The sequence below is a fragment of the Candoia aspera genome, chromosome 4 (genome assembly GCF_035149785.1).
Source record: "Candoia aspera isolate rCanAsp1 chromosome 4, rCanAsp1.hap2, whole genome shotgun sequence".
Classification (NCBI taxonomy): domain Eukaryota; kingdom Metazoa; phylum Chordata; class Lepidosauria; order Squamata; family Boidae; genus Candoia; species Candoia aspera.
Genome location: NC_086156.1, coordinates 64,434,006 through 64,455,438, shown reverse-complemented (window position 1 = coordinate 64,455,438; position 21,433 = coordinate 64,434,006). Strand labels below are relative to the sequence as shown.

The 21,433-nt window shown below is 39.6% G+C and overlaps 1 protein-coding gene across 5 annotated transcripts in view; it reads left to right on the top strand.

Moving 5' to 3' along the window:
- MOCOS (molybdenum cofactor sulfurase) overlaps positions 1–21,433 on the top strand; it is a 114,255-nt gene that overhangs the window by 44,432 nt on the left and 48,390 nt on the right. For 2 of the 5 annotated variants that reach the window (XR_010067786.1, XM_063300313.1), the window contains exons 6-8: positions 7,562–7,761; positions 12,087–12,203; positions 16,164–16,622. Coding sequence is in view for 4 of the 5 variants with exons in the window: in XM_063300313.1 (XP_063156383.1) it covers positions 7,562–7,761; positions 12,087–12,203; positions 16,164–16,622 (776 nt within the window). In the remaining variant the exon portion in view is untranslated. The remainder of the gene's footprint in view (positions 1–7,561; positions 7,762–12,086; positions 12,204–16,163; positions 16,623–21,433) is intronic. The other 3 variants (XM_063300315.1, XM_063300316.1, XM_063300314.1) reach the window with 3 other exon arrangements.

The window sequence follows — 21,433 nt, the reverse complement described above, 5'->3', positions numbered from 1 at the left end:
GTTGCCCTTCCCACTGCTGCCCGGGGGACCCTGTCCCTTGTGGGTGCTTGGTAGTGCCCGTCAGCAAACTTGATCTCTCTGGTTTTCCAGTTGATGACTGGGTTTTGCTGCACGAGCCATGGGATCTCTAGTATCAATAGGGGTTGCCCCACCGGTGCCACGATGAAAACCAATTTTTCCTCGTGGCTGCCGAGCCGTAGCGCGGTTTCGCCGGTGTATTGGGTGACCGGGCCCCCTCCTGCTGCTGATCCATCAAGCTGAGTAAACACCAAATGGTGCTGAAGTGGATAGCAGCGGAGGTTAAGCGCGGCTACCAGGTCTGGGTGCATTAAGCTTTTAGAGCAGCCAGAGGCAATCAGTGCCCAGACCTTTTCAGTCTTTTCCCCATGGGTGAGGGTGACACGGACATAGAGGGTGGGGCATTCTTCACTCACCCCTCTGTCGGTGCGCCTGTTGCTCTTTTCCACCTGTCCTTTGGCACCCATTAGGCCAGGTGGCTGGCATTTCCCGTCGGCTCGTCAGGATTGCTTCCCTCCTCCTCTGAGCTGTAGGGGAACTGTCTGGCTTGATACTCCCCCCTCGCTGCCGGTCGCTTTCTTGGCGCTGGGGTTGGTGCGGCTGGTGCCCTCCTCGTGCTCTCTCTGGGTGTCGGTTTGGGGCATGCTGCCGCCTTATGGTTGTCCTTGCCGCACGTGAAGCACTGCCCTTTGGCAAAGCGCCGGTCCCGTTCCTCCTTCCACGGTTGGGATCTCGCCTTCCCCGGCCTTGCAGCTGTCCGTGGTGGTCTCGCTGTCTCCGCCTGCTGTGCTTCCCTCTGGGCTTGGCGGAACGTGTCGTGGGCATCCTCTGCTTCCCTGCCAGCCGGATCCACTTGGTCAGGGAGTTGGGGTTGTTGCGACAGAGTGCCCACCAGAGCACGTTCAAGTTAAGACCTTTGAATTTCTCAATCAGGGTCGATTGAGACCAGGTGTCCACCTTGCTGGCTAGGGCTTGGAACTCCATGGCATACTCTGCCACGGAGCGCTACCCTTGCCTGAGTGTTTTCAGCGTCCTTTTAGCTCTTTCTTGCTCCAGGGGGTCCCTGAAGTGCAGTTCCAGCGCTCGAAGGAATTCTGTGCTGTCCTGCAGCGCCCGGGCGCCTGATTGGCACAATTGGACATACCAATCCGCAGCCCGTCCTTTTAATTTTATGGCGAGGGCATTGACTTTGCCCTGTTCAGTCCTGAAACAGGGACCCCATTCTTCGAGGTAGTACCTCACGTTTGTTATGAAAAAGGAGAGTTTCGAGGGGTCCCCATCAAACTTTCTGCCAAAGTCCTTGGCTGCCATTCTGGCCTGGCTCCAGGTTACATCTGGGCCTTGCAGCGTGCTGCGTGGGGGCTGGTGCAGGTCGGATCGGCTCCAGGAGTCTGGCGGTGTCGTTGTCGTCTCTCGCTGGGTCTCCTCGCAAGTAGGTCGTCTCATCGACAGGGTGGGATGTTGTCCATCTGGTGGCCTCTTGGAACCGGGCTCCACCGTAGCCGCCGCCGTCCGCTGGGTCGTTGCCCCGTCTCTCGTCCGGGTGTGCCTCCAGTCGGGTGGGTTCCTGGGACCGGGCCCTGCCGTAGCCGCCACCATCCGCTGGGTCGCCGCTCCGCCTCTTGTCCGGGTGCGCCTCCACGATGCTGCCGCCGCGGGGTTCCTGCGCTGCCATCAACTGCTGGAGCAGCAGCCGTATCGCTTGCACCCCCTCCTCCAGCACGTCCAGCCTCGCCGCCGTCTGCTGACTCCCGCCGGTGCACTCGGCTCTCCACTCGCTCTCGCCTCCGGTCGTTGTGGATGACGGCCCGTCCTTTGGTCCTGCCGGGGTCTCGGGCGAGCCTAGAGGGAATCCCCCCATGTCGCGTGCCGCAGCCCACTGGCCGCCTGGGTGTCCCCCCCCACTCCTCTTCCTCCGAGCTGGATCCCATACTTACCTGGGCGTTGCGCCGCCGGGACCTCAGGCACATCCCTCCCGAGGGGAGGGGAGCTTCTCCGCCGGGTGCCGAGTGGTTGCGTTGCCGTGCTCCGTGGTTCTTCATACCTAGCTGGGTCCCTCACAAGTTGGTTGGATTGGTGCTAGGTAAAATTTTTTTTGTGGATTCCCGCTTTTATGTCAGGGTCAGCCTCGCTCTGAATAAAACACGGACTCACTTAATAGGGATTAAGGATTTCCAGTTTATTGAAATGGTACTAACAGAGAAAAACGGGAATGGGGGTGCGGTGTTGAGGTGCCCTGTATATATCCTCTTGCGGGGTCCCGTGCTCCTCCACCCTTCATTGTCCCCATTCCCCTTGATGGGTTTCTTGATGGCTGTGGGGGTGTTCTCCCGGTTGCCGTCCTTGTCCTCTTGGTTCAGGTGTGTCCTCCAGGGCACCAGGTGCGGCTTATCGCTGCTTATCTGAAGTCCTTCTATTCAGCTGCATATGATTCCATGGGTGTGGGTGCTTTGGGTGCTTGGTTTAAGCGCTGATTTAATTATCTCCTTCCTCTCTTAATGATCATGATCCACGTTGTGAGGCTCTTTGTGCCTTGCAACGGGGCAATAGTGGAGACTAGGTCCCCTATGCCCCTTTTCACTTTCCCACGCTTTACTCCTGGTTTAGCCCCAACTGACAATGAATGAAAACCAATAAATAGCAATTCATCAGCAGCCCAAGTTTCAGTATGATCAGCAGCCCAAGTATCAGTATGATGTCCTAGTGAGAGAAGCTCAGTAAAACAAGGATCTCTAGTGGATGGAAACCACCAAGCCACATTCTAGGTTAGAAGGGTGACCTTATGCTGATCACACACAAGGATGTCAAGCAGTTGCACTGTGAACCAGGGACTGGGTGGGTAATTTTTGCAGGAGTGGTAGCTTCACGTTAGCTGATGATTGGGATGGTCGTAATTGTGTCTCCCTTTGTGGGGCAGAAGGTGGGGTACAATCAAGTTCCTGCTCTCTCTTCTCTGCCATCTGTTTGGCCACCAAGCCTCTTTTCTCCTCATGAGGGGCAGGGAAGCTTGTAGTTCTGGCACAGAGGCTGGAAGAATAAGTGCAGCATGGGGGTGACTGCTTCAGGTGTTGTGCCAAAAATTTACCAGTCTTTTCACCTGATTTCCAATAATTTAAATTCAGTCTCCTCAAAGAAAATTCAACCTTCAAATTCTCCAAGGAGAACACCATACCCCCACTAACACTGGCACAGCAAGCTACTGTATATAAACAGGGAGGAAACCCAACACTCACTAGCACTGATGATGTTACCTAGTCAGATAATGAAATATCTGCAAGCTCAGAGACACCAAGGACTCACCAAATTCAACCTGCTCAACCTAAAAATCAACCAATTGTACCTTAGCTAACATAAAAGCATTATAAGTCTGTTACATGGTAGGTTCTTTCTTTTTGCATAGATCAATAAACTTTCTTTAACCATGTTTTCATGTTATATACTGTACATACCAAGCTGATAATGAAGATTTCTAAATTTTTTCTTCATGGAATCATAAGCAATGGGAGAGCCTCTTATGTTAATCTTATATGCATCCCAAAAACCATTTGAAGTGGCAGTTAATTAAAAAATATTAGTATGGTTTGTTGTCTAATGGAAGAGAAAATATAATTAGCGTGATGGGACTATGATTTATTTATTTTATTTATCCACCGCCCAATCTCGTTCAATGACGACTCTGGGCGGCTTACAATAAATAAAAGAATAAAAATTCATTATACAATATAATAAATAGAAAATGTAAAATATAAAATATAAAATCCAAGATGGTCATGATGGAATTTATGGGGGCCCATCACGGCACCAGCCACCTCCACGATCTACTGTCCTCCCTCTCACCCCAAGCGAGGTGGCAAAGCCAGGTCTTAACTCCCTTTCTAAAGGCTGGGAGAGTGGGGGCCAGCCTCACCTCTGTGGGTAAGTTATTCCAAAGGGCAGGGGCCATGGCAGAGAAGGCCCTCCTCCTGGACCCTGCCAATCAGCAATCCCTCATGGACAGGGTCCGTAACATGCCCTCTCTGCCGGAACGGGTGGGACAGGTCGAAGTAATGGGGGTGAAGCGGTGTAATGATTGCCTGAACCCAAATAAAACGCTCAGACTCCAAATCAAAGTTTAGGTTCTGATTTTATTTAGAATAGAGTGCAAACAGAAAGAAAGCTGAGAATGAGAAAAGTGCGCCTAAACTCAAACTAAATAGCTCCGTTTCCAACAACGATCCCCCCCCTCCCCCCGCATATAGAACAATCCCACATTCCCAGGTGCTCCTAACGGGCTCTGCTGGTTACAACATAACTCTCTCCTTTCTATAATCTATCCATAAATCAAGCTCATTTTTTTCTGTTTTACGCAAAAAGTCCATAAGGGGTTTCCAGTCACCAATAGATGTAGATATTGTCTTTTTTTTCTGATCAAAGAAGTCAATTTAGCTATCTCAGCAAGTTCTATCACCTTCACCAACCATTCCTCCATTGTGGATAGTGCCAAATCTTTTCATCTTTGTGCATACAATAATCTCACTGTAGTTATCATGTATAAAAACAGAGTTCCATGACTTTTTTCCAATTGTTTGTCCGTCAATCCAAAAGAAAAACTTCTGTTCTCAATTGTATATTAATCTTTAAAATACTCTGAATCAGTGTGTGCATTTGAATCTAAAATTTTCTAGCATTTTTTACATGTCCACCAAACATGATAAAAAGTCCCTCCTTGTTCACATTTCCAACATAAATTTGAAGTGCCTTTATATATTCTAGACAATTTCTCTTGTAGCATATACTAACGGTACATTGTTTTATAAAATTCTTTTAAAGATTATAACGTAAGGTAAATTTCAGTCCTTTCAACCACATTTTCCCATTGTTCCATCTGTATATTATAACCAAATTTTAGCCCACTTTATCATACATTCTTTCACTTGTTCTTTTTCAAATTTCAATAAAAGTTTATATATTTTAGTTACATGTTCATCATTTGTACACAATTCTATTTCAAACTCAGTCTTAGAATGTTCAAAACCATAGTCTTTTCTACTTTAAATCTTTCTAATAATTTTAAATAAGAAAACCATTGACAACTATATCCCTCTGCCACCAGTTCTTCTCTTGATTTTAATTTACATTCCCCTTAACAAAATTCTAATATCTCACAATAAGTTAGCCATTTTTGTTTACCTATTATTTCTTGTCTATAAAATGCTTCTTGTCTTGAGAACCACAGAAGTGTTTTTGGGCACAACCTGTGTTTGTATCTATTCCATATTCTCAATATGGCATATCTAACATAATGATTTTTAAAATCCACATTAATCTTGACTTTGTTGTAGTCAAATATTCATGCCACCCAAATCTCAGGTTGTGTCCTTCTAATTCCAATAGCCTTTTATTTCTCAGCAACACCCATTCTTTCATCCAAACCAACACAAGCTGCAAAATACAATTTCAAATCAGGTAGACCCAGTCCTCCTCTTTCCTTTGCATCTTGTAACACCTTATATTTAACTCGTGTTTTTTCCCCTGCCACACAAATTTAGATGTATCCTACTGCCACTGTTTAAATGGTGCATCAGTTATGAAAACAGATATTGTCTGAAACAGAAACATTCTAAGCAAGACATTCATTTTTATCACAGAAATTATCCCCAGCAATGACAGTTGTAGTTTCTTAATATGTCTTTTTAAACATTCCATGTCTTAACATAGTTATTTAGAAATAACATACAGTTCATAGTTGTCATAGTGATACCTAGATATTTTACCTTCTTCTCAATCTTAAAAGCCCAGTTTAAATTGCCAAAGGCCTTCTCTGCATCTAAGAAAATCAATGCGGCTTGTTTTTTATTATGTTGCTCCAAATATTCCAAAATGTCCAACTCATTTCTAACATTGTCCTTTAACTATCTTTTAGGTAAAAACCCACATTGATCCTCATGAATAAATTCTTGCAAAATTATTTTCACTCTATCAGCTAGAATCGTTGTGAATAACTTGTAGTCCTATCCTCACTGGAGACTCTATTTGTCCATTCTCAAGTGAAGGTATACTTGTCTCTTAGCCCATGGGTATGTGAGTTCTACACCTAATATACATTTTTCTCTCTTCTTTACTAAGGCAGGAAGTCTCCAAAACTCTGGCTTTATTTCTTGCAGTAGCAGTCTGTCTGTTTTTCTATCTTCTCCTATAGTTGAACACTGTATAAAGTGAATCATTTTGTTAACTTTCCCCCATTCCCCTGCCAGTCTTTGAATCCTGTTGAATCTATTGTATTCTCCAAACTCCATGCCTTTCTCCCACTGAACTTAAACGTGTTATTCTCTCAACTTCCTGCTTTTCTTTAACTGAAAGAAACATGCTACTCTCTGAACTCCTTGCCTTTCTGTCATTAAACAATGTGCTAAATTCTCATATATTATTACTGCTTCTAATTTAGTTGTTTTGTATGTTAACTTTAAATATTTTGTGCTATGTTCCCCATGAATTGGCAACTGCATCTTATATAAGCCTTTGAACCATTAATCTCAAATATTAGTTAATACATTGTTTATTAGTTATACTTTCATTTTTTAATTTCTGGAACACATAAGACTGTTCAATGATCCATGATAAGATCCCCAGTTCCTAATATCTTTGTTTTTCTATCTTTTGGGACATCCTATCCTCCAGCCAATACCTTATCTTCCTTGGTGCCCCTTCACTGAACCTCTAAGTAAACAAAAGCTGTACGCTTAGAGATTTGTTGAAACATATGCTTTGGCAAGGGGAGTTTAAATCTTTGCTATAACTCCTTTGTCTCTTCTTCCTCTTCTGTGGAATTCCGTGTTTGGTTGGATACATCTTTCTCTGTCGCCTTATGCCTTTTACCTTTTGGTCTCCGTTTAATCCTAATTTTTGGTCTCTGTTTAATCCTAATTTTTGGTCTCTGTTTAATCCATGACAAATATATCAAATTTCCTCAAATAATCTGACTCATCAGTTTCATTATGAAAAAATATTTGGGGTCTGTTTTTTTGTACAAGGATGACCAGTCTGAGGTCTTGCATAATTCAATTATTTTCCCACTGGTTTTGCTTTATATGTTTGCCCATATGCTGACTACTTATGTGACTCTAGGCAGCTTAATGCTGTCAAATCATTTTTTTAATTTTATAGAGGAACAAGATACTTTAGTGCTGAAAGATCTATTGTAATATGTTTGTTGTAACTGAATTGTAATAATTCAACAGTTCATGAGTTGAACCTAAATAGATTAACTGATTACTGAATGGAATTGTTATTGAGATTATATAAGATAATGCAGTAGTTTTGTGTCTAATGTTAGATCAGTGAGGTTCACTCCATATGTTTATGGAAAGTCTCAGATGATCTGGAGTTTCCATTTTTGGCCAGATAATTACATTAGTTGAGTGTGCCATTTTTCTGAAAAATAATCTTTTTCTTATATTTATTACATCATTTGATTATATGAAATTAATGTTACATCTAGTGAAATTTATTCTTAAACAGATACGAAATTGACCATTGGTGGTGGTTGTTGCTTTGTGTTTCTTAGGTGGAATGGAAAACATAAAACAGCATACATTTGCTTTGGCTCACTACACGTATAGAGTTCTTTCAACATTAAAATATGCTAATGGTGCACCTCTTGTGCACATTTATAGTGATACTGACTTCAGCAGCTCGGATATCCAAGGTCCTATAATTAATTTTAATGTGTTAAATGAAAGTGGAGATATAATTGGGTATTCACAGGTACATTTTATTTTTTATATTTTGTTATGCATATTTTTTGCTGTTATGCATCTTTCTGATTGTTTGACCTTCTTTCTGTATAAATTTCAGCTGTTGTAATTTTTTTCCTTGTCTATAGTAATTTTCTTCCTTATTCTTCTCAAGAACATCTTTTCTAAATTTTCCTCTTCAGATGATTTATAATAAATGGATATCTTGCCTCTATCTGTCACATTTTCCCAAGAACTGGGAGTAATTCAGCAAAATGCTATACAGGTAGTCCTTGACTTACAACCACAATTGGGACTGGAATTTCTGTTGCTAAGCGATGTGGTCATAAAGCGCGATGTCATGTGACCATATCACTTAGCAACGGCAGTCCTGGCACTCTCCATTGCCGTCATTAAGCAAATTCCACCTGTCATTAGCCAAGGACCCACCCCAATCCAAGCCATTCCAAGTTTGGTCCCTCCCAGCCCCAGGCCTCAATAAGTTAAGGGACTGCCTCCAACTTCCTCCACCCACCTATCTCCCCCCCATCTTTGCCCTTTTGGCTGCCCTCCACCCTGCCTTGTGGGATGGCAAGCAGCCCCAGAACTGCACAGCTCTGGGGCTGCTTGCCATGCTGCAGCACACAGGTTTCTTGGTGTGCTGTGGCTCTGGGCTGCAAGAAGCCTCTGAGCCACAGCACACTGTAAAGCCACCCCTGGAGGCCTCAGCCGCCCCAGCCCAGCCACAGTTGCCCTCGCCACCCTGCACTCCAAGACCCCTGCTGCCCTGCACTGTCCCAGCTGACCTTCGTTGTCGTCTTGCTCCCACTGATGAGGCATGCCTGGCCTGGCCCTTCTCACCAAGAAGCCCCTTTGTGCCACGCTGCTGGGCTAGGCTGGGGCTGAGCTTCATGCTGTGCTCTGGGCTGAAGGAAACTCAGTGGGAAAGGACACCTCAGCTGCAATAAGTAAGGTAATTTCCAGTCTCTCTAACTAAAACAGAAACATTTTCTACCTGAAACATTGATGCCTTGTTCTGCATCTGAACAAAATGCAGCAACATATTCATGTTCAAACCATTTGCATAATCATAAAATTATCATCTCTGTTCAGGAGGTTACAGAATATAAATGTATAATCCACCTATCTCACTCTGGATTTATACAAAACAGTGAAGGATCTGAGAACATTTACCTGGCGATTGATATTTTGGACATTGTAACACATAAATTGGAATGAGGGCTTCTAATCTTGTTGAATGCTGAAAAGCCTTCAGTATGATTCAGATTGAATGTATGAAGTACATTCTAAGAAGTTAAGGGTTTCCACCATCATTTGTCCATTACAATTTGATAACCCTAGAGTTATTAGAATTATTACAAATAGATTTGTTCTCAACCTATCAAGTTATTTCATGGTACCCATTAAGGATGCCCTTTGTCTCCTTTAATCTTCAGTTTGGTTCTTGAATGACTGGCTTCTTTTATTAGACAATCTCAAGATATTTAGGGTATGGTGGCATATAATGTGTTCCTATAATGCTGTGGTGGTAAAAGGTACCATCACCTCCATACACATGTGAGCTGTGTTTACAGCCAAACCTATGAGATGCCTCCCCCCCAAATACATATGAACTGCTTAAAGTCCCCTTGTAAGAAAACAATCACAGCAAGCAGAATTGACCCTGAGTAGCAACAAAGAGAGGAATCAGACAGGGACCAGTAGCCCAGTAAACCAAATTGTTTCTAATTACTGACCATATCTTTAAAGTGATTTGGTTGCTTTAGGTGAGCCAGGTTTTGGCCATAACAATGCTAATGATATTATGGCTATTCTGGAGAATTATACAATGTTATTGCCAAAGCTTATTGAATTGGTACAGCAATATGGTTTATACTCTGGTTTTACTATTAGTCGGAAAAAAGTCTAATTTGCTGCCTTTGGGATCTACTATATCTATAGAATACTGTCAGAGATTATGATTTTTACAGGCCCTATAAAATACTTGGGATTATATCTTTCTAAAAACATATCACAATGTGCTAAATTAAATATCTATACATATAGCTGTAATTTCAGTAATAGTTAAAACTTCCATTAAGTCTTTGGGACAAGATTAATGTTATTAAAGTAAATATAATACAAGATTAATGCATATTTTAAGAGGAATTAATCCCTAAAAGTTACACCAATAAATTAATGAGAAAAAAAATTATGGCAGACTAAAGCCCATGGAAAATCATTGACCAAATTGAGATTAACTTTACAATGAAGGTGGCTTTAATTTACCAGATTTTCTGCTGTATCATTGGGCTTTTATTTTAACATCTATATTCTTTTGGAATAAGATCTTTGTTGAAAATTCGTCTCTTTGGGTCTACTTGGAGTATAAATATATAACATCTCTGAAATCTTGGGAAGTTTTAAAGTCCAGGGTTCTCTATTTCCAATTTTGAAAACTTCCAGGTACATTTGGTAATTAATAGGTAAGTGGTTATGTTGTTATTTCGAATCACATGAGAAATTGATGTTGTGGAATAACCCAAATCTGAAAACAGTAGGGAAGATATTTTATTAGAATGTATTCCTTAGAGTCATGATTTTTATGCCTTCAAATATCAATCAGTTCAAGATTGTCCATCATTACAATATATATTTTTGGTAGTTTACCTTGCATTATTTTAGTCCCTTTTACAGATGTTCTATCTTGTTGAGGGCAGTCCACTCCATTCCAATATCCCATTAGACACCAATTTTCATACAAGTCCATTAATTTTCCCTTAAGTCCATTAAAAATGTAGCTTTATTATCATTTTGGGTGTAAACCCCCAACAGTAAAATTTTACTTAATACCATTCAAGTTAATCTTGATCTCCACATATCTGCCTTGGTCATCAGATAATATCATTTTTGGTTTAATTGTAGATTTATATACAAAGTAACTTCATTATTCTTGCTTGTACCAGCTGAGATAAATTCTTCTCCCAAGTTTTTATAAATCAGATATTTTTTATCTTTGTTTCTTATATCTGTTTCTTGTAGACAAATTACATCCAGCTTTAATTTCTTCAAATAATAAAATACCTTCTTCCTTTTCTGGGGGGCATTTGCCTCATTTATATTCCACATTAAACATTTAAACTCCATGTTTATTTTATGTTGAATACCAACAAATTCACTTGGCATATACATATACAACTGAAACCTACTAATGAAATAGTATGGTCTGGATGCTTTACAGCCTTAAGGGTATCTTCCTTTTAGTTTCCTTAAGAGATGCAGTGCTTGAACAGAAACAATCCAATTTTATAATAACTTTAAAAGTAAGATGAAATATCTGAATTGTAGAGTGAGGAACGGGAATATCCTATTTGGAGAATCAGTGGGTGCAAATGTTAAGAAATATAAAATGTACTACTTATGATTTAAGAATGAAATGTTAAATCATCAAAAAATAAGATTTCCTATTTACCTGGACCTTTCAAAGAATATTTTAAAAGGATTGGTTAATAGATTTTTTTTTGTGCTGGCATAAGAAATTTGAAGGCTGTTTAACATATGATCTATGAATAGTCCAGTTATACCCTCATTTTGGTTTCAGACCATTATATATGTCAGTGCAATTTTGGAAATAAATAAAGACCATAACATGATGTTGAACTATATTCCTAAAACATGGAATTAATCATCCCATGAAAAGCTCTGGCTCTCTTGAGCCTGGGGCACAGCAAAGAGAATAATTTTAGTTAAATGCAAAGAAGTTTATTCTCTTAATTCAGGATATGAACCTGTTGCCTAGTTTTGAAAAGTCTTTCTGTTCTAAAAATAAGAAGATGAAGCAATATATTTTTATATGGTCCACCTAAAGGATTTAATTTTATATCAATACTCATGCATATTATATGGACCTTTTCTTTTATTTCCTATTAATTAGCCTTTTCTCTTTTTTGTCTTATTAGTTTATTCTAACCAAAAAAATTATCTAGTTTTTTTCTTTTTATTCACTGTTTAAGCACTATTTATCTTTTTGTGTGTGCAGTGGTGGTGGTGGTATATTTCACTATTAAAAATTTTAGAAAAATTCTCATATCTATTTATTATTAAACATTTGTTTTCTTTCTCAGTATTTAAACCATTATGCCAGACAGATACTGTAAAAGGAAAAGTGCTTTACAATGATATCCTGTACTGTACTTAGTTATAAAATCTATTTAGGATTATTGCATTTTCTTCGTATTGCATGAACATCATTAAAATTGTTTAAGTGATAGAGGTAAAAAATCCTTAATTATTTATTTGTTCCTGTGTTAAGAATCTTTCTTTTTTGGGGGGGCGGGGGGAACTTTCTGAAACAAGGTGGACAAACTGGCTGGACTCTACAACATACATATGCGCACAGGCTGCTTCTGTAATACTGGAGCTTGTCAGCAGCACTTGGGGATTAGCCACGATGACATCAAAAAGAATCTCCAGGTCTGTATGTGTTCAGTATATCAGTGTTACCAGCTAAAGTAAATAGAGATCATGTTGTATATGTTCAATTAATTGAAGCAAATATTTGTGGCTCAGGGTTGACCTGTCCTTGGTGCTCTCTGAGCCTTGTTGTTTTCTTACAGATGTTTCATTGCCAGACTAGGCAACATCTTCAGTGCAAAGAGGGAGTGGGCCTTGCTCTCAGTTTATATACCACGGCTTGCCCTGCTTGTGTTGGTAGGGGTGTTTTTCTCTCCTTGGGAGTTCTTTGATTGGGCTGTTGTTTGCTGCTTGGTTGATTGCCTGAGTCAAAGTTCCTTGATTAGGGTGTATTGTGCTGTCTGATGGTTCATCTGGTGTTAATCCTAGTGTTGATTTTTGTGTATCTGGCTGTTGACTGCTGGCAAGGGAGTGTACTGGTCTTTTGGCTTTTCTATTGTCTCTTTTGAATGGTATGTAAATGTTGTTTACCTCCATGTTTCCGTTGATGTCTGCTTTGTCTGAGTGCCAGGCTTCCAGGAATTCTCTGGCGTTTTTGGATTTGGCTTGGTTTAGGATGCTCAGAGTATCCCAGTTGAAACTTTTTACCAAAACTAAAACACCAAGAACATCTATCTAACCAATCAAAGCCAATATTTGTAGTTCAGGGTTGAACTGTGGAGTCCTTGGTGCTCTCTGAGCCTTGTTGTTTTCTTACAGATGTTTCATTGCCAGACTAGGCAACATCTTCAGTGCAAAGAGGGAGAGGGTCTTGCTCTCTGTTTATATACCGTGGTTTGTCCAGCTTGTGTTGGTAGGGGTGTTGTTCTCTCCTTGGGAGTTCTTTGGTTGGGCTGTGCTTTGCTGCTTGGTTGATTGCCTGAGTTAAAGTTCCTTGATTAGGGTGTATTGTGCTGTCTGATGGTTCATCTGGTGTTAATCCTAGTGTTGATTTTTGTGTATCTGGCTGTTGACTGCTAGCAAGGGAGTGTACTGGTCTTTTGGCTTTTCTGTTGTCTCTTTTGAATGGTATGTAAACGTTGTTTACCTCCATGTGTCTGTTGATGGCTGCTTTGTCTGAGTGCCAGGCTTCCAGGAATTCTCTGGCGTTTTTGGATTTGGCTTGGTTTAGGATGCTCAGAGTTTCCCAGTTGAAACTATGATTGAGTCTGTCCATGTGTTGTGAGACTAAGGAGTTCTCATTGTGTCTTCTGACTGCTAGTTGGTGTTCGTGGATGCGCTCTGCGAGTCTTCTGCCTGTCTGTCCTACATAGTGGCTGTTACAGTCTTTGCACTGTATGTTGTAAATAACTCGTTTTTTCTTCTTGGGCTATTGGGTCTTTTGGGTTACTTAATATGTTTTGAAGAGTTTTAGTTGGTTTATGTGCTACGGTGATGCCATGTGGTTGTAACTGCCTGTTGGTGGTTTCTGAGATGTTTCTGATGTATGGCAGTGTTATCCTTTTCATAGTTTCCATTGGTTGGGTTGTAGTGGGTTGGGTAGTGAGGCACTTTCTGATGAAGGTATCCATTTTGTTGGAAGATGCTATATAGATGATCTGTTTCCTTTTTCTGGTGTTCTGGGTTGCTGCAGTGTGTAAGTGCTCGCCTGAATAATGTTCTTACACAGCTTCTCTTGTGGGAGGTTGGATTGTTACTTTGTTACCAATGGAGCACTTGGTTGGTGTGGGTAGCTTTCCTGTCGACGTGTGTTTCTAACTTACCATCATTTTCTCTACTGATGAGGATGTCCAGGAATGGTAGTGTGTTGTTGTTTTCTTCCTCCCTTGTGAATTTTATTCCATTAAAGATGTTATTGATGGTTTCATGAGTTTCTTCCAGTTGTTTCTTTTCTATTATGACGAAAGTGTCATCCACATACCAGATCCATACTTTGGGTTGTATGTGTGGGAGTGCTATCCTTTCCAGATGTTGCATTACAATCTCTGCTGCAAATCCTGAAATTGGTGATCCCATGATCTGGGATCCCCTTTGATCTGTTGGTATATTTTTCCATCGAACTGGAAGTAGGTTATAAGGCAGTGGTTGATGAGGTCCATTATCCTGGGTATTTCTATTCTGGTGTATTTGGCTAGGTCAGGTGTGTTGCGCAGAACTGCAGCCATGGATTCTTTCACTAGCGCCGGGTCTATGGATGTGAAGAGAGCTGTAACGTCGAATGATACCACGGTATCATTCGATGTTACATCTCTCTTCACATCCATAGATACCATCAAGCCATGGTATATAAACTTAGAGCAAGGCCCACTTCCTCTTTGCACTGAAGATGTTGCCTAGTCTGGCAATGAAACATCTGCAAGAAAACAAGGCTCAGAGAGCGCCAAGGACTCCAGAGTTCAATTAATTGTCCCACTTTTTCTAGGCAAACACTCCCAACAAGGTCCTACAATATAAAAAAATCATTAACATGCAAGGAAATGCCATCTTCTAATTTATGTGCAATGCAAACTCTTTATCCAAGATCATTCTATTTGATCCATGATTTAATGTAACAGAAATATAATCATGGTTTAAATTAGCCATAAAAAACTATCTTAAATTTACTTTCTCATTTACACTGCTAAATATATATTTTAAACAAACATACATACATTCATACAAACATACATTCTGAACAGGTTAATCTTAAGCCTTTTGTGTTTAGTTGGAAGAAAAAGCTTTTGAGAACCAAAATCATTTTGGAGAGCTTTCCCCTGATGTGAATATCACCACCCCTACTTTTACTTACCTTTATCTTTTTATTTTGGTACTCTTTTAGTGGTGGTTTTATTTATGAATGTTTTAACTTGTACTTTTTGTGTAAGGCACCAAGAGGCTTACATAAACAAGTTGGCTTGATTTTGACTTTGAATGATATGTCAACCCAGACATTGTAGCTTGTAAACTGTGATTTATAGCTTACAATTACATATGAACCAGCCAACTATAGCTCTGAACAGTGTGTAAGCCAGGCCTTACACAGGTACACAGATTTTTAGGCTTTTCCTTTTATATATATTTAGGGTATATTTAACTTTTTGGTTTTTTACAACACTAACATTTTATGACAGTTATGCGACAAGATCATTTTGCATCCTTATTATCATAGAACCTGCATCTCCTGACATCATTTCAGGGGGCAGAAGTATGCCTGATGATACTTCTCTCCATCCTCTCAAACCCATAGAATTATAGAGTTGGAAGGGACCATTTAGGCTAGTCCCCAGGTCAGGGCAGGAAACCAAATTAAAGCACCCTTGACAAGTAGTTGTTTAGCCTTCTCTTTAAATACACCCAGCGATATGGTTCTTACAGTTACAAAGTTCTTTCAAGTATTCCGTTATCCTACATCCTCTACCTCTACATTTCATTTTTGCTTCCCAAATTATTTTTAGCCCATTTCTCTTTAACTTGTCAAGTTTGTATAATGTTACTTCTCCTAAGACACTCGGTGAGAATTATTCTTGACGGCTATGTTTCTCACTAATTTCTCCTGACATGGAATCCTATACACATCCTATATTACGAGTCTTATATGTTATCACTATATAATCCTGTATTATAATTGCTCTGAGATTATAAAGATCTCCTTTTTTGAAATTTTAGATATGCATTCAGCTTCAGTTTTTCTTAAGAACACCAGTATTTTGTGGTCAGTTAATTCCAAAGTTTCTGCTACTTCCTGTTTTCCCTATAGAGGAACAGTTGTCCAAACCTCCATAATAGTTTATCAAACCAGGTCTCTGTGAAGGTTATTTCACAGGTAATGAATAATTAGGAATGCAACTTTATAGGAAACTATATAAAGTAAAGATGGTTCTTATTCTGAAGGAGGGATCACCAAATCAACTATGCCTTTAAAGTATTCAGAGTGTGTTTATAGAGAATCTTTATGCTGTAACTTTAGTAAAGTATGTCATATTTTAATAAATATATTTTAATAAAGTTTACAAAATATCTTTGTATTTTGTTCCTAACTAGGCTGGTCATGTGTGTGGAGATGACATAGACTTAATCGATGGACATCCCACTGGGTCTGTGAGAATTTCATTTGGCTATATGTCTACATTTGAAGATGCCCAAGCGTTTTTGAAATTCATTATAAGTATTAGATTACCTGCTTACAACTTGGTAAAATGCCCATCACAGAGAGAGATTGTTCCAAAGATCACATCATTTCCCAAACAGGATAGCAACACTCATGATGAGAAGAATGCAAATGAACAGCCTCTGAAAAGTATAATCAAGAATTTACAGCTAAGTTACCACTGCACAACAGTGATAAAGCCAGAAGAAAATCTGCAGCTGCCTAGGAGTTATCCAGAAATCAGCATGCCTGAAGTTTTTATTAATTCAGTAGAAGAAGTGCCAAATGGTATAAAGACGATTACAATCACCAATATTTACCTGTACCCAATCAAATCATGTGCTGCATTTGAGGTAAATGTTTTCAGTAATACTTGAGACCCTGAGAGTTCTTCAGAAATACAATACGATACGATACATAAGACTCACTCCTGAAAACCTTGGTGTGGATCCTCTGAAAGTAAATTCCTAATTAACTTATAATTAGTAAATTATAATTTGGAAAATGAGAAGGGGAATTAATCAAATATATGGAGATTAATTTATTGTTTTATGTTACATTAAATCAAGTTTATTTTTATCTCCATCCCCTTTTTGATATACATCCCAGCATATCAGTCAAAGACTGAGTGTGGCTTTCAGCCCTCAGAATGTTGCATACCCATTTTGAAAGATACAGTATTCTTTTGTGAGACCTGTTGATGTTATGTATATTTCTTTCTTTCTTTTTGCTGTTTCTAGTCAATTCTTGTCAAAACTAAACATATTCTAAGTAGAAAGAACTTTTGATTTAGTAAATACCATTGTAGGGCATTAAAAACTGAATTTTTGTTTCAATTTTTTTCCCATGCATCAAAACATACTCAGCCTTTTCTGTTTTGATCAAGAAAGTAATACTTAGAAGCCAGATGTCTTTTGAAATAAAACTAAACAAATATTGCATATATCTGGTTTAAGATCAGCCATGAAAAGAATAGAAATGGTGTGTAGTATTTGGAAATGGCTTTTAAAGAGAATATATCATTTGTATGCCACTGTGTTTTTGTTGGTGAAGATACTGGTCTAGAACCCAGGTTCAAGTCAGCAATCATCTGTGGAGTTCACTGGATAACTTTGAGCCAATCATTCTCCCTCAGGGTTGTTGTGTAAGTAAAACAGGAAGATCCTGTTGTGCACTATTCTTCCCTAAAACAGGAAGAAAAGTTGTGCACTTTTCTCATAGTGCACTAAGCACTATGAGAAAAGTAGTATATAAATGCAATACATTGCTGTGCAGAAACAAGTATTTTCATCAAATTTATTGAATAATTTTCTAATCAGATGGGTGAATCATCTTAATCACTTTTTCCTCGAAGTAAATTTGTTATAGTTCACAAGTATCCCAGATTTTCCAAATTATGTCATAGTGATCAACAGGTAAAATTGCTCATTAAGGCAATTCTCTGTCTGCCATCAGGCTATAGGTGAGTTGGAAGAGAGACATCTTCCTTTAGGAGTGCAGTTCTGTTATGGAAGTGTTCTGTTTTTGTTTTGTATAGAGGAATATTCCATCAGTAAAGCTATTGTGGAATATGCAAAGCAATTCCATTCTCAGAATATTTATTTTGAGAGCTGCAAATGTTATATAAAACATACGTTTTGAGGGTTAGCTCAAAACTTAGCTTTTAAAAAGGCATGATTTGTAGTATTCAGACTGTTCCAGTTGGACTGTCATTTTTGGACTGCTTTTTTCAAACTTTTTCTAGCCTAGCCAGTACTACAGTAGTGATCAGTCATACCTGCTGCTGTTGATTTAGACTAGGATGGAATAATAGAATCATAGGGTTGGAAAATATCTTGAAGTTCATCTAGTCCAACACTCTGCCCAGTGCAAGAATCCTCATATCATCCCTGACAAATGGCTGTCCAATCTTTTCTCGAAAACCTGCAGTGATGGAGCACCCATGACTTCAGGAGGCAAGCTGTTACTTTGTTTGATCTATCTATCTATCTATCTATCTATCTATCTATCTATCTATCTATCTATCAAATTTTATCACTGTCCATCTTCCCCCAAAAGGAGGGACTCTGGATGGTTTACAATAAAAGCAAAATATAAAAGTCAATACAATTATAAATACCATAAATATAAATAAATAGACAATAAAAATATAAAATGTGCTAAAATACAGATGGCTAAAGATTCCATATCAATCCGTGAGTGTAAAGGGCATTCTAGGGGGCTAGCCATCCCCAGGAATGCTCTCACAATCAAGAAATTTTTCCTTAGATCCAGAGTTTTTTTCTTTCTCTGTTAAGCTTTTACTCACTGGCTCTTGTCTTACTCTTGGATGCTATGAAGAATACATCCACACCTTCTGCCCTCATGTATTGGAAGATGCAGCATGTCTCTCCTTAGTCTTTTCTTCTTTAGACTAAACACACCAAGTTCCTTTAGCCAGTCTTCATAGGATTTAGCCTCCAAACCCCATACCACCCTTGTTGCTCTTCTCTACTGTCTTTCGAGTTCCTCACCATTCTTTTTGTATTGTGGCTGCAAGAAAAGGACACAGTATTCCAGGTGTGGTCTGACCAATGCAACATAAAATGGTAGTATCACTTCCTTCCCACTAGGTAGTCCAAACCAGAAAATCGACTCTACAAGAAGACTAGATACTTAATTGAGATAGGCTACAATAACAGAATCTTGCCAAGTCTGATTGTGCTTTACCTCCTCTCCTTTATATCTTAGTGAAGCAGGGAGGTATTTGTCTGATCTGCTTCTGAACATTATTTTGATTCCCAGGACTTAAAGAATGTTTCAGCCCTCTTTGCCTAGGTAACAGTACTTGCCTATCTCAGTCAAGGCCATCTTCCTTACTCTCTACACTGTTGATGCAGACGAAAATTGCATTGGCTCTTTTAGCACCTGCAGCACATTGCTAGCTCATGCTTAATCTGTGGTCTACCAAACTCCTAGATACTTCTCACAGGTACTACTGCTAAACCACCTATCTTGTACCTATGCATCTGGTTTTTCCTGCCCAAGTGCAGATTCTTACATTTCTCTCTATTCAACTGCATTTTGTTGGAGAGGGCCCAATGCCCAAGTCTATTAAGATCCTTTTAAATTTTCAGCCTGTCTTTTATGGATTTAGCAATCTCCCTCAGCTTTGTGGGAGGTTTAGCAATCTCATCAAAGTTATTTATGAAGATCTTGAAAAGTATTGGGGCCAGAACCCTGAGGTACCCATCATATATTCTCTTCCATGTTGACATAGACCCATTAATGACCATATGCTGGATACAGTTGTTATCCAACTGTGAATCCATCTGGTAATAGGATTATCCATCCCACATTGTTCCAATTTATTGAGAAAGAGAGTATAACCTACTTTATCAAATGCCTTACTAAAGTCTAACTGTACTATATCCATAGCATTCACTTGGTCCACTAAGTGGCTTATAACTGTAGTTTATTACAGTCAATGGCCAGAATTCGCATCCTCTGAACTTGTCCAATTTGTCAACCCACTTTGCCTTTTTAGCAGCTGTATTGCACTGTTGGCTTCCATTTAATTTGTGATTGCAAGGACATCCATATCTCTTTCACAGGTACTAGTGGAAAACCAGGTCTGCCCCATCCCATACCCAGATATATTTGTTTATATTTTTCCCTGTTAAATTCCATATTATTCATTTCAGCCCAGTACTAAATCCTGATCTTTTTAACTTCTCTTTTATCTAAAGTATTAGCCATCCTTCCTAATTTAATTTCATCTACAAACTTTGTAAGTATCCCTTCAACTCCCTTCTCCAAGTCATTGATAAAAATGACTTGGAAACCACAAAGCCAGGACAGAGCCCTGTGGTACTCCACATGATACTTTCCTCCAAACTGGAGTAGAATCATTAATGAGTACCCTATCTAGCCCATGTTTCACTTTCCTATGAAGGAAAGTGTATGTAGGAATCAGTTTGGAAAATATTTCAGTCTAAGGAAGCTCTGGAATCTTTCTCTGAAAAAGATTTCTCTGTGGTAGAATTTGGACCTACCTGTAGCATGCCCAACAAAACTGGTGAGTATTCCTTGCGTTCATCTGCTTTTTTATCTTTCCTGAACCAGGAAAAAAAAACCATGCACACAGTTTATTTTTATCATTATTCCTATCACCTGGGCTAGAAGGAGAAAGTGTCAGAATTCTTTTCAATTTCACAGAGTAAAAACAAACAAAAACAGCTCTATCCTTGCACTGTAGGATCAATAAAATGGTGGTAGGTCCATCATGTCACTTCCATAAATGAAAAGTCCAGCTTTTCCACCATTCTATTGGCAAACTTGTAAAAAAAAAAAAAAAGGCAGTGCAGGCCAGAGACCAGCAACCAGAAGGAAGAGGTTATACTACACTAGGCATAGTAGTCAACTGGAATGAAGGGGTTTGCTTATAGGGAATTGGAGTGCAGCATGCAAAACAGGCAGCACAGTTTGAACTGGTGCAAGAGGGAAAATACTTGTGGCATAGAGCCAGAAATCACAGGCAGACATTGCATTAGGCTTGGGGGTGGTTGAGGATGATATGTATTATTGCTCTCCAAAAATGGTGGGTGGCCCGTGGTCATGCCAGAAGTGCAGATCTGCCCCTAGCTATATTCTGTGTTACCCTCTTCTTGCCTATCCAAAGTCCCTTCCTTCCCCAATGTCATAATCATGACCAGGTAGGACAGTTTCCCTTCTGACAGAAGGCCAATACAAAATAGGAGTGAAGAAGTTCTTCCTTCTCAACCATTACTCCTTAATGATTCACCACTTTCTCCTTGCAATGAACTCTGTACTTCTCTGCAATGAACCTGGCTTCTCTTTTTATTTCTAGCATACCCAACGAATCCTCCCTCTCTCTCTCATTCTCTCTCTCTTTTTGTCATTTTTGATTTCTTTCTCAAACCTTGGCTCATTCTGAACTTTAGTGTTTCTGAGAGTTCTTACAGTTTCTAGAAACTACCTTGTAACTTCTTTAGTTATGTTCTGCTCTTTTCACTTCTTATACATGTCTCTTTTTCTGTTCAGCTATTTAGGTTTCTTTCATTTTTTATTCTTACAGGGATTGTTGGTGATTGCACTTTCAGTGCAGTATCTCATTCAGTAGAATTTCCCATCCTTTCTGGACACTTTTCTCCTTGCTGTTTTC